Source organism: Crinia signifera, chromosome 5 (assembly GCF_055691185.1).
Source record: "Crinia signifera chromosome 5, ASM5569118v1, whole genome shotgun sequence".
NCBI classification, from domain to species: Eukaryota; Metazoa; Chordata; class Amphibia; order Anura; family Myobatrachidae; genus Crinia; species Crinia signifera.
The window spans coordinates 199,201,128-199,215,723 of record NC_139221.1 but is presented as its reverse complement, the minus strand read 5'-3'; the positions used below and the strand labels follow the sequence as shown (position 1 = coordinate 199,215,723).

At 43.0% G+C, this 14,596-nt stretch overlaps 1 protein-coding gene across 1 annotated transcript in view; it reads right to left on the bottom strand.

The window, feature by feature from the left end:
* Positions 1-14,596, bottom strand: part of LOC146080772 (dynein axonemal heavy chain 5-like) — a 357,582-nt gene that overhangs the window by 71,664 nt on the left and 271,322 nt on the right. The window contains exons 64-66 of the mRNA XM_083188420.1: positions 11,852-12,007; positions 8,495-8,677; positions 1,565-1,735 (exon numbers count right to left, since the gene is read on the bottom strand). Coding sequence (XP_083044546.1) covers positions 1,565-1,735; positions 8,495-8,677; positions 11,852-12,007 — 510 coding nt within the window. The remainder of the gene's footprint in view (positions 1-1,564; positions 1,736-8,494; positions 8,678-11,851; positions 12,008-14,596) is intronic.

The window sequence follows — 14,596 nt, the reverse complement described above, 5'->3', positions numbered from 1 at the left end:
GTCAATATGACTATAATGCAGCCAAGACACAGGTAAATATGAACAGGTTACAGGCACATAGGGGTGAATTTACTAAGATGGGAGTTCTGTAGAAGATACTTATTTATAAAGCACCTTCTAGAAGATAAAAGATAGAAGCTGATTAGTTGCTACGGGCAACATCCCATCTTCACGGCCTTTAGAGTGCACCTTATATCAATCATACATCCCGATATTGGTTGTAAGATGACAAGGCTGGCAGAAGTCTAAAGGGCACATTAGCAGGTAAAATGTATAGCCATCTTGTCAAGGTGTGTGATAAACAGGAGTCATATTGCTGCATAATAACGTCAGGCCACACTCATCTAACTGGACACCTGTTGTTACGGCGCTACCATCCTCCCTACAGCCTTGTACCATTGAAGAAGCACCTGGGTGGATGTCTATTCATAGCCCATGGTGAATTTCAGCAAGCCCTTGTGTACTGGCTTCAGGTACTTAACACAGATTCCTTGTATCCAGGGATAGATGTGGAAACATAAAATAATTAGTTCCAAGGCCATACTATTAATTATACGTATATCTATGTGTTGAATACATTTATGCAACAAAAGATCTTGTTACCGTGTTTATTGAACCAGTCTTGTATAAAATGAGAATATACAAGGTAGGTGGGGTTATTTAAACTATTCAAAGCAGGCAAAGAATATTTAAGCTGAAAAGCCTTTAAATAGTGTGCTGGATAATAGATTCATTTTAATGAAACCGTTTTTATGTTCATTTGGTTATTATGGCTACATTTTTAATTGCAACTGGGTCACAGATACAATAACTTCTTTACATATGTACTACTCATTGCCAAATTGTTTCAGAACCATTAAAAATGAAGGGCATAGGGCTAGTTATATGAAGCATGGCAATTTAAAGAAGTTGCTATAAATGCTTGTATAATTGCTGCCAATGTATACATCCAATATACATGTGGCATGTTTAACTTTAAAATATAACAAAATGTTAGACTGCTCTGGGGCATTGTGTTATATGGCATGATCACATCTCTGAAGGAACTGTGGGGCAGATTTATTAAGCTTGGAGAAGAGATAAACTGGAGATAAAGCGGAGAAAACGTAAAAGGAGATAAAGCACCAGCCAATCAACTCCCAACTGTTCTTTTCAAACACAGCTGATTAGCTGGTGCTTTATCTCATTTTACCTTTTCTCCGCTTTATCTCCAGTTTATCTCTTCTCCAAGCTTAATAAATCTGCCCCTGTATGTGTATGATTCTGAGAGGTCTGTTATTCATTTCAGGCAGTGCAAATAGGGAGAAACATACCAGTGGAGAAGTTGCCCTTAGCAACCAATCAGCTGCTAAGGGCAACTAATCCACTGATCCACTTCTCTACTCATTAAACTACTTGATAAATCACCTCTAAATTATCTATCAGAATGCAGTTTATTAAAACCAAATGTTAGAATTAGTGAATTCATTATCCGTCTCAAAGGGACCAACAAGCATGTTGGAAAAGTTTTTGTTATATGAATTTCAGAAATTGCTATTAAATTATCAAAAATTAATAGGTGTACCTCCTCTGCTGTGGATTTTGTTATCCTGAGGACTTCAATTAGAGACTCGTCTTCTACAAGAGATCCTTGCGTGCTGGTCAGACGAAATAGGAGATTGTCCTCCAGCTCCTGCATTTTCCTCTTGTTTGAAGTCACTTCCTCCATTAATTTGACTCTCTCAGCTTCCAGTTCCTAATTATAAAAAAGAGGCAACGCTAAAGAAAACTACATTTTGTACTGTATATGTAATATTATATATACATATATATATATATATATATATATATATATCATACATACATACCCCTTGGTCAGTTGACAAAACCGGTTGGGTGTTTTTCCTGCCTGCTGCTACCGCATAAGATAAGCAATCCTTTTACTCATTGTACATCCAGTACTTTTACTACAAAAATCGTTTCTCCCTACAAACATACACCTTATATATATGTTTGTGTCTATATATTTATATATTTTTATATTATGTCTACCTTTTATGAATGATAAATGTATTTAACTTTTACTCTGCATCTGTTGATTTGCTATTAACTTAATAGCCATTGAGATTTTGTACATTTCTATGGTTTTAGCATTCTCACAGAAGGGTACAGTATTTTTAGCAAAGTAGTCGCCGCATCTCTATACACGGGTCCGCACATGTGTATTTTAGCAGATACGCATGCGCAGACCCACACCAATGGACCTCAGACCGTATTTGGATAGGTAAGTAGGAACCTGAATCAGGCCCTATGTCTGACAAAATAAACATTTCCTTTATGATTTCATCTTATTACAGGTTTTTCAGTTCTTCCACATAAAGCTACTTCTATAAAACAAGACAAACCTACAGTATGTATGATGACTTTTATTTTGTAGTAAAATTTTGCAACAATAGTACTTTGAAACCAGGTGGGTATGGATCCCCACTTCTTTTAATGTTTTGTATTCAGATGTACAGTAGCCACATTTGTTTTATGCTGACTGCTCTTACCCAATATGCGTGTTTTCTACAATATGCTTGTTTTCTCCAGGCCTGGCTAAGCAGGGGAGCTACAGTGCATGAGGCATCATTCCAGGAAAAAGTACAGTGGGTTATGCAGATTGACATAGAAGTCAAGTTATTTCTTATATACAGTGCTTAAGTGGTCCTGTTGAGGTGGTGGAACAGCCAAGGTGGGTGCTAGGGTGTTGCGCCCCCTGAAAGATCTAAATTTAAAGCCTATCTCACATACCCATGAAAAGAATAATGCGGGCTACATAATGTCACGCTTAATGCAAATTATAACACACAGTGCAAAACAACCCAACACCCCAAATAATGGGACATTGCGCTGCAAAAATTTAGGGCATGGCTTTGTGGGACAGGGGGATTATGCACACCGAATTACCCATTACACATTATGCCACACAGACAGTAATGCCCATTGCACAATACAGTATGTCACACACGATAGTGCCCCTTACAAATTATGCCACAAAAGTGGAGCTTACCTACATGCTCATTGCTAAGGTTTTCTTGCATGATGCCAGGAGTTATATGCTCAGTGCAAGGGGTTTATTGCTCATGACAGGGGTTAAATGCATGGCACCAGGGGTTTCATGCACGGCGCCAGGGGTAACATGCTCCGTGTCAGGGGTAACATGCACGGTGCCAAGGGTAACATGCTACATGCCAGGCGTTAAATGCACGGCACCAGGGGTCTAATGCATGGCGCCAGGGGTCAAGTGCACGGCACCAGGGGTTACCTGCGCGGTGCCAGGGAGAAGTGTGTGCATTGCACTCACTGTGTGGTAAAGGAAACATGTACACACCGGGTGATATTAAGTGCATATCGCTGGCAATATAGTCACTAAGCGACCATATTGCCAGTGATTTGTATGTGCTGTGGGCCCTAATGGTCACTCTGCGACCAGCTATTTCCCCCTGCGGCTCCCCCGGCAGAGTCTCCTTTTCAGCAGTGACCAGCTCTGGTCACTGATGAAAATGGGACACTGAGCAATTTATTGCTGAGCAATATATTGCACTGTGTGTACAAAAGCAGGTCTATTTGTCCACGACTCCACGGCGCAGCTATTTAAAATGACGCGCTGTCCCAGGCTCATGGCCCAGCAGCCAATCAGGCAGCTCCGATTGGCTCACGAGTCACGAGTCAGACGCATCATTTTAAATAACCGCAAAAAATGTGAAACTATGTTGACTTTTTCATGTGTTTACCTATGTCGACATGTCGACATTTTGACCCTATTGCATGTTGACCTTTTGGTGCCGATTTATTGACTGTCTGTATAGACACTGTAGATCTATCAACCGGAACCACAATCAATTGCCTTTAGGTCATAAACCAATACCAAATAAAATACTCAAGATTGTATTTAATGTACAGCCAAAGCTGCATCATTTATAGACTTATTGCCAAAAGAAAAGGAATATGTGTTGTAATGGCAGAGACATTAAACATGGTGATGAATAGAAAAGTGGACAGATGGAAATCATGGCACAGTATGATCCTTCTCAGTTGTTCCATTACAGAGAAAGATCTTTATGATGTTACAGAGACATAACGGAAATACTGGCAATGCTCAAAGAGAATATTGTCCAATGCTATGCCAATATGTAAAATGTTCTGAGCTCAATCACAGAGCACTCTGATACAGAAACATACAAACAAAGCATATTTGTTCTATAGGATATCAATTATTCAGGTGATCTATCAATCAATCAAATCATTTATTGTCACTACAACAACTCACACAATGTTAAAAATGTAAACTAAAAAATTACAGAGGGAAAGAAACTACTCTGCAACATGCTAGTATGACAGGCCAAGCACCTGTAATGTTTCTTAAAAGGCAACAGAGAAAAGAGTAATTAGAATGGATAAGTAAGGTCAGAGATTCTCTTGTTAGCCTTTGTTTCACCTAGGGATGCCAATCCCGTGGCATTTTTTCAATCACGGGATTGAAAAATGGTCGATCCCAGGATTGGCCTTCCTAATAAAAAAAACGCCCCCCCCCCCCCCCAAATGTCATTAAAAAAATCTAAACCTAATCCCCCCCCAATCTTCCCCAACCCCTCCTGCGCTGCCCTATCACTTACTGCTTCAGTGTTGACAGGCAGCAGCAGGATAGTGACTATCTCCGGCGGTTGGGCGGGCGGCTGAGGGCAGCACAGCGGCCATCTATCCGGGTTTAACACAGTGTGCTGACTCGGAGTCTGACAGGCATAGCGGCGGCCAGGCTGCGCAGCATGACATGACGTCAGGGGGTCACGCTGCGCAGCCTGGGCGCCGCCATGCCTGACAGACTCAGCACTGCTGTCCTGACTCCCGAACAGCGGTGGGGTAAGGATCAGTTAGCCGGGCAGCGCCTGAGCCATATTCCCGGCTCTAAAAAAAACAGGAATTTTTTTGCATTGGGGTACTAATCCCGGAATCCCGGGATTAGAAGCTTCAATCCCGGGATTCAAATCCCAACGTTTTTAGGCCAAAATTCCGGGATCCTGCCAATCCCGATCACGGCATTGGCCTCCCTAGTTTCACCCCTCCTAACAGAGCCGGCCTTATCCAATTTAATGCCCTAGGCAAGATTTTTGTTGGCGCCCCCTAGCAGATGATATTACCTCAAAATATTCAACGGACTTCCCCCCCCCCGCTGTCGTCACTGAAGGAGGCGGGACCGGCCTCACAGAATGTTCTCTTTGTTATCTCAAAATTATTTCACTAATTATGAGGCGATTGTCTTTTCAATAGATTATTTTATTAGATGTGTTTTTTAGATGTTATTATTATTCTTTGTGTCACCAGGTAGTCCGGAGATGCTGTAGTGATTGGGAAGCCGCCACGGACGGGGATGCGTCCTGTGAAGGCGTTACTAGGAGACAGGGAAGCCTGAAGACACCACGTGACCTCAGTAAGCTGGATCACATGGTTTGTCTGAACTCTTCCTGACGCCCTGACTCAGGACGCCAACATACTGCAAGTGGACGTGCGCTCCTGCCCCCTGACGCTCTCTGGAAATGACCGGTGACCAGGATCATCCCCACTGAATCGGTAAGGTATTTATACCATCATATTTCATTGCACTTGTACACCCTGATGAAAAATGTTTGAATACATTTGAAACGTTGGTTCACTATATCTGGTTCCTGAGTCATTTTTACTGGAGTGCCACCTTCATGCACACTGATGGGAGCAATCTTTTCTCCCGGGAGGGCACCCAGGCCTTTACTATTGATCAGAGTGCCGGCCACCCCCATCCTGTATTAATATATATATATATATATATATATATATATATATATATATATATAAAAATCTTTGTAGATTCTGCACTCACAGCCAGCTTTTGAAAATTGAGGGGGTGCTCCTTTAAGGCAACACAGTGTGTCCCAATAATATATAGGATGGGAAAAATCCCAATAAAGGCACTCACCAGGATTCACGTAATGACAGTTTTTTTAAATAGTAATCCATTACCAGTTATGTTATGTAGGTCTACGTTTCGGCCACTAGAGGGCCTTTCTCAAGACACCACAGCATTTGACGTCCACACAGCTCAGAAGTCAGGATACACGGTGTATCCTGACTTCTGAGCTGTGTGGACGACAAATGCTGTGGTGTCTTGAGAAAGGCGCTCTAGTGGCCGAAACGTAGACCTACATAACCTAACTGGTAATGGATTACCAATAAAGAAACTGTCATTACGTGAATCCTGTGAGTGCCCTTATTTGGATTTTTCCCATTATATATATATATATATTCCAAGACTCAGATATATATATATATATATATATATATATATATATATATATATATATATATATATATAGGAAGTGGTTTGGAGGACCGGCACTCCACGCTGAATAGATTACCTTCGCCGGTGCCTTCACAGCTTCACAGCTTGATGAAGCAATTATGACAAAGGTGCAAGGTGCGGCACTTGGCTATGATGAAAAATAACGACAGTACAGTGTCGATTAGAAGAGGATCTTCTAATCGACACTGTACTGTCGTTATTTTTCATCATAGCCGAGTGCCGCACCTTGCACCTTTGTTTTATATATATATATACAGTGCTCGAAGTGGGCCGGTATACAACAGTATGACATACCGGTACTTCCAGCACTAAACTTTCTTTTTCTCCCCTCTCTGCAGCAGAGATGGAGATTCCACGGCCATTCTCTGCAGCACACAGGAGACTGTGTAGCTGCTGTCACCCGGCGATAGGGAAAGGTGGGGAGATGACAGGCTGGGCCGGGGGTCAGGGTGCATTGTGCCCCCCCCCCTGTCATTTATTTATTTATGCTCTGTCGCAGCGAACTGCCCATGCTGCTTGGCTGTCTTCAGAGCAGAGAGTGCAGATCGGTGAATTGCCTGTGCCCAGCAGTCTTAAGCGGGTTGCGGCTATTTGAAATCTTGCGCTGGGTTGCGAGACCACTGATTGGCTGACATTCTTCCTGCGCTAGATTTCAAATAGCGGCAACCCGCTCTGAAGAGAGTTCACCGCTCTGCTCTCTCTGCCGGCTGTCACCTGACTGTCACCTCGCTGCCATTCTCTCGGTGGGTGGGTGGGCGGCCGTGACGGAGCTTAAATAAATAAATTACAGCGGGGGGCACAATGCACCAGGTACCAGTCTCCTGTGTGCTGCAGTGAATGGCTGCGGAATCTCCTCCATCTCTGCTGCAGGGAGGGGAGAAAAAAAAATCATCAGGGGATCCCAGCCACGCTACTTAAGGCATATTAAGCACCCTGACCCCCGGCCCAGCCTGTCATCTCCCCACCCTATCCCTATAGGCTGGTGCCAGCAGCTACAGTCTGCTGGGTGGACAGGCGGCCACGGCACTTCCATTGTAGCGGCTGTCACCATGAGAATAAACCCCCTTGGCAAACAGCATGTAATACCTCATAGTAACAAGCATGAAACCCTCTTGGCAACCAGCATGTAATGAGCATGTGGGTAAGTGGCACTTATGTGGCATATTATGTAATGGGCATCACGGTGTGTGCCATAATGTATAATGGGCATTAAGGTGTGTGGCATTATGTGTAAATGGTATTACAGTGTGTCGCGTCATGTGTAATGGGCATTACGGTGTGTTGCTTCATGAGTAATGGGCATTCCGTTGTGTGGTATAATGTGTAATGGGAATTATGGTGTGTGGCGTCATGTGTAATGGGCATTACAGTGTGTGGTATAATATGTAATGGACATTACAGTGTGTGGTATAATATGTAATGGGCATTACGGTGTGTTGCGTCATGTGTAATGGGCATTCCGTTGTGTGGTATAATGTGTAATGGGCATTACGATGTGTCGCGTCATGTGTAATGGGAATTATGGTGTGTTGCATCACGTGTAATGGACATTACAGTGTGTGGTATAATATGTAATGGGCATTACGGTGTGTTGCATCATGTGTAATGGGCATTCCGTTGTGTGGTATCTATAGATTGTAAGCTTGCGAGCAGGGCCCTCCTACATTTTGACTGTCTGTAAATACCCTGTTTTGTTGTATCACTGTCTGCTATTGTAAAGCGCAACGGAATATGCTGCGCTATATAAGAAACTGTTAATAAATAAATAATAATAATGTGTAATGGGCATTACGGTGTGTTGCGTCATGTGTAATGGGCATTATGGTGTGTGGCATCATGTGTAATGGGCATTACAGTGTGTGGCATCATGTGCATCGAGTATTATGGTATGTGGCATTCATGGCCACACCCCTTTTGTGATGAAGCCTGTGTGTGACCATGCCCCCTTTTCTGCAGCGTGCGCATCTTCGGCGTGCGCTGAACAACATTCGTAGCTTTTTCATACCCCCACTTCAAAATTTCCACTTCGACCATTGTATGTATGTATGTATGTATATATATATATATATATATATATATATATATATATATATATATATATATATATATATATATATAGAACACTGTATGTGTTCTTACCTGCTTTTCTGTGAGAATAACACGTCCCAGTAGTTGATCTTCCAAGCCTTTCATGGTAACAGTGAAATCAATAACAGCTGTCTTTGCACTTATTTCAGGAGTGTAAGCTGGGTTTGCCAGTTTAGTTGTGATATAAAGAGTGAATCCTTTCATAACGTCTACTTCTTTATCCCCAACTTTTACCTATTAGAAACATAAAAGTATATACATGAGAAACACCAATCATGATAAATGTTTCCATTTCCAGTTATACATATGTATAAATGATTGAAGGAAACTTATGCCCCTTTCAGACCGCACTAAAAAAACGGTATTTTGCGTTTCCAAAATAACGGTTTTTGGAAACGGTAAAAAAGCAGAGTCCTACCAGTTCCAGACCCGTTTTTTTTTGTGGTCTGAACGTGTCTAACGGTATTTAGGACCCCACACTGGTTGGGGGGGACCGAGGTACTGCCAAGGTACCAGGGGAGGGGGGTCCCCTGGCAGCTCGGTCCAGTCCGGGGGTGGGGCTGCCCCAGAGGAAAACCTGTTTAAAAAACTGTCGTATTTCGTATGGGGGCAGCCATTTTCCAAAAGTCACTTCTTTTATTAGCAGTAGGAGCCGGGATCCGCAACGCAGGAGGTACCGGCTGCATGGGGGGGGGGGGTTTCCTAAACAAATGGGGGGGGGGGTGTTGGCAGTACGGGGTGGAGGGAAGTTAACCCTGGGGAGGGGGGGCGCGCTGAAGACCGTACTGGCTTTGACCCTGTGTTTGGAAAATTTCCAAAAAACGGGTCTGCCAGTGTAAATAAAACGTCACTTAAAAGGTAATATACCGTTTAAGAGATGCGGTGTGAAAGGGGTTTTACCTGGCAGACCCGTTTTTGGAAACGTTTTCAAATACAGGGTCAAAGCCAGTTATGCGGTCTGAAAGCAGCATTAGCTTTTATTTAGCTTTACAACGTAAGCTCTCACGAGCAGGACCCTCTTACCTCATGTGCTTTTCTTTCTCTTACTTAAACCATCTTTGATGGCACCAAATCCTGTGGTTTTCTGCCATGCTGATACTTATTCCATTGTCCTCCGCTGATGCAACTATGTTTATCGGTTATGGTATAAAACATAGACTGACTCATGATAGACAGTCATATGGTTGACCACTAATGGTCGACAGTCACAAGGTCGACAGGGTCAAAAGGTCGACAGGGTCAAAAGGTCGACCGATAAATGGTAGACATTGAAAAAGGTCACAAGTTTTTAATGTTTTTAGGGTGTCTAGGTCAACATGGACACTGTCTAAGTGTACCGCATCCCCTCGCATGGCTCGCTGTGCTCGCCATGCTTTGGGTTCGGTACCCGTTGCACTCGGCACACTGTTTCATTCTCCCTCCACACCCTAGTGGATGGAAGGGCATGAAATGCCTCCTGTCGGCTGAATATTTAAAAAAAAATGCATGACTACCTTTTTCATTTCGACCTTTTAACCATGTCGACCTATTGTGTGTCAACCTTTAAACCCTGTCAACCTTTTGACTATCTACCTTTTGACCCTGTCGACCTTTTGACTGTCGACCATTAGTGGTCGACCATATGACTTGCTATCAAAAGTCAGTCTATAATCAGTCCGGATACCATGTTTATCTACCCTGTACTTGTCTTCTATTGTATTCAACTGTAAGTCACTCTTTAGATTATTAATTTATGTACTTTGTAATTGGGTGGTGCGCAGTGGCGTAGCTATCGTGTGGCAGACCCCACATCGGCTTGGGGGAGCAGTGCCAGCAGGGTCTGTGGTAGGTGCCCGGCACGCAATAGATAAGCCACTGTGTCCAGCCATGCAGTTTGTTCTGAGCTGACAGTCAGTGTCAGTGACATCGGGCGGTCTTATTCTCCGGTGCACCGCTGAAAGTTGTAACACCCAGGTTTCAACGCTATTTGCCGTCAGGGCAGGAAGCGCTGCTGATTGAAAAGACTGGCCGGATGCTGATTGGCTGAGAGAATCCAACCAATCAGCGTCCGGCCAGTCATACCGTCAGCTCCTGGGGGAGTGTGTAGCAAGGAGGAAGGCAGCTTTAGCAGCCAGGCCCGGCATGTGGGAGGGGGGGTGGTCCAGGTGGCCACGGTGGGGAGGGTTTACAATGCACCGATCGAGATGGTTCTGCCTGTGAGCTTGCTGCACTCTCTCTGATCTGTCCCCCCCCCCCCCAGCGACGCCTCTGCCAATCATGGTGCTCCCTGCTAGTGCGGCAGACAGCAGTGATTAGAAGCAGCCCTTTTTCTGCAGTCATTAAATTAAAGTAAGTCCAACCAGGGTGGTCACAGTCTGGACCAAGGGGGTCGGGGTTGGGTTACATATAGGCATGTGGTAGGAAGGGACAGGGGGACACACAGGGAGGTATGTGGTATGAAGGGACTAGGAGGGACACATAGGGACTAGGGGAGAAACAGAGAGGCATGTGGTGGGAAGGGACCTGAGAGTACACAGGGAGGCATGTGATAGGAAGGAACAAGGGAGGACACGGAGAGGCATGTGTTGGGAAGGGACCAGGGGGGACACGGGGATGCATGTGGTGGAAAGGAACATGGGGGAGACAGAGAGGTAATGTGTATGGGGAATTTTTTTTTTGGGGGGGGGGGTGCCTAAAAATATTTTGGCTTGGGGGAGCAAAATTTATAGTTACACCACTGGCAGTGCGGATCCCTTGTGGCACCATATAAGTAAAGAAGAGTAATAAAAATAATAATAAAAGCCTTAGTGAATAATAGAGTGGTAGAATATTTCCCATTTTTATATTTATTTAATGCAATTGTAGAAATATGTTAAATAAGTATATAATTATTTGAAAGTAATAGATGTGCAATATCATTTGTTATCGAGCTGAAACAATATTCAAGGGAAAGAAGTCTATGAAATTACTATGAACAGCTATTAATGGCTACCTCTATTACTGTATATACGATAAGCGATAGATGCACTCTAAATAATCCTTCTAGGCAGGGCTTAAAGTGCTCATGCAGAGGTGGGGGAACTAATTTCTCTATGCCACCTAATTACCCCCCCCCCCCCCATTAAGCAGAGACAGGGCCAATGGTAGGGTTTTTGGCATCACCCTGCAACCTGGAATGTTTTTCTGGGAGAATTACTGTGCAGCGCCAATGTGGAGGGTAAACTGTTTCACCTTGCCATTAGCGGTGGTTCCAACCCGTTCTCCCTTCACTTTAACCCCTGCATCTAGGTCCCCATGACTGGAGAATACTCAAGCACTGGTGTTCAGTGGGTGAGCATCCTTTGGCAGAACACAATCTGTGAGAGGGTGCTTGTATTTATAATTGGACAGCCCTATTGTCAAATAAATAAAATTAAAATCTCATCTTACTTTAAAAGTCGATCCAGACTTGATGAAATTTTTCTCCAGAACATTGTCAAGTGCTGGGTCAAGTTCCTCCCCAACGTCTTCTATCATAAGAGGTCTTCCAAGAGAAAGGCTATCCTCCAGGTGAGTTCTGAAATACTTGTGATTCAGGGATGTCACCTGTGCACATACAGTATGTTACATAAAGGTTAGTACAGTATACGCATTTGCATAATAATTTGACAACTATATGATACCTTCTGTAACGCTGACATGGTATTTCCAGTATTAATGTAATCACAGGTACTTTTCTCAATTCACTCCTCCAGATGCATTCTAATACTCATACAACAACTTTGCAACAAGTCATGCAAAAGACAGATGCACAGAAAGAAATGTTCTCCCATACATACTAGACGATATTGGTCACAATATCGCTTAGTGTGTAGAGTACCCTGTCGTTATCTATGCACACTTCCACATCCAAGCATGTCTGAGGTCATCATTAACGTCACTCCCCCCCGCAACCCTCCATCACCTTGGAGCAAGCATCGGCGAGTGTGTATGTACTTGCCGATGCCTGCCCCCCCCCGCCGGGTCCCCCATGCCGCCAATTTTGGTGGTGGGAGACATTGTTAAATGTGTATAGGCCTTAAATCATGAAGTTCTTCCGCATGAGCACCACAGATCTTTTCATTGATGAGTCTATGCTGTTTAAGTCATCATGGATACTTCATGGCTACTAAAAAGATATTAATCTGCTCATATAATAAGTTATAAAGTGAAAGAAAATGTTTAGAACAACTGCTATGCCACAAATTAGACACTTTCCTCTGTTCTGTTATGTGTGTGAAACATTACAATCTCACAATCTCCCACACAACATAAATACATCATTAGAATACAACAGGTACAGATTTTTACATTTCAATAATAAAGATAAGCACTAGCAATACTGTTATTATTAGAAACATTAGTATTGTACGGATATCATGAAAAAATAAGCACTGTGCAAAGTGTTTCAGATGAGTGTGTAAAATTATAACACTCAGAAATCAGCTCTGCAATATCCAGAAAATCATTTTAATAAAAATGGAGTATAAAAAAAATAAGATCAAATTATTGCCACAGCAGTTGCTGAGTCTAATCTAAAATTCAGAACTATACGTAATTCTTTATCGCATGTGACTGGATTTTATGTTCTGTAACAAAGAATAAGATAAATAAAATTATAATTGGGTTTTCATGTTTATAGTTTCCCCAGCAGATTTATTAACAACATATGGGCCATCACTATTCAGTGTTAATTACCAATCTGGCGGCGGATCATTGCTAAGTTTAAATAGCGTCAGAGACATACAGGAAAAATAAGGGAAGTTTGGGTATGGTCTTCAAAAATATTTACAGGAAACAAACTACAATCTAAGCAAAGAGTGGAAGGTATGCGGTCGTATGGTCGACAGTAAAAAGGTCAACTGTCATTAGGTCGACCACTATTGGTGCACAGGTCTAGAGCCGGTTAAAGGGGGTGGGGCCCAGGGGGTCAGTATCGCTAGGCCTCCCTGTGGTTGGCATGTTTTTTTGTTTTAAAATATATATTTTTTTAGCTGAAGGTTGTGTGCATGGGAGTGGGGTAGTGCTGCCAATGTGACAATGATTAATGGTGCTGAGCATCGGGAGCCAAGGCACACTGAGACTTTGCACAAGAGGTCAGAGGCTGAGCGGCTTGTGCTGCTCTCTGATTGGTGGAGCTCATCACATGTTTCTCAGGCCTGTGGAGGAAAGCAGCAGCCTCATCAGAGGCAAGGCTTAGAGTTTTCAGATAATCAGCCTGTTTTACATTCTAGATCCTGCAAGACATCTAATACCAGCGTAAGTTTGTACGTACTCTCTCACATAATTTTCCCCTAATCTTTCTGACAACCTCCAGTTAAAGACCAAATATACAGTATTATGAGTACACCTCTCTTATAATCCAGATGCCCTGACTAGCTTGCTTACCCATGGAGTTTACATGCACTCTCCTAGCAACCTTGGAGTTTACATGCACTCTCCTAGCGCAATGTTTCTATCTTTGCTTCATAACATGTCTGTACAGTTGAACTTGCCTCCTAGTTTATTTGAAGTAGTCAGTGACATTATACATATGTATGATCTACATGCAAGGCTTTGCTGCTAATATTGCCACTTGCTTTTATCTGCTATTTTAGCGACTCTATGGTCTCTACGTTTATACTGCCGTTACTCTGTGCTTTGACAGTGCAATAATCTCCTGTGCAGTTTGTGGTCAGCAATGACAGAAGGGAGAGGGCCCCCCTGTCTAAAGTGACCCGGGCCCACCGAAGGCTTAATCCGGCCCTGCACAGGTCAAAGGTAGACACACCAAAAAAGTCAACATACATTATGTCCACACAGACAAAATGTCGACACAAGCAAAAGGTTGACATGGAAAAGGTCAATATGAGTTTTTCACATTTTTTTTCCTTAAAAAAAAGAGCTTGTTTATACTTTACCATCCCAGTGGACACGGGGGAGGAATACAATAGTGTGCACATCTTTCCCATATCGATCTTTTGTCTATGTTGACCAAATGCATGTTGACCTTTTTGCTGTGTCAACCTTTGGCCTGTCGACCAATAGTGGTCAACCTAATCACTGTCTTTTTTTTTACTGTCGACAAGTCGACCGATACCCCACAGGAAGGTATACTTACATTTCTCATTAAAGGTTGAAACACTAGTAAACAACTTTAGGGGTATAAAGACTGAA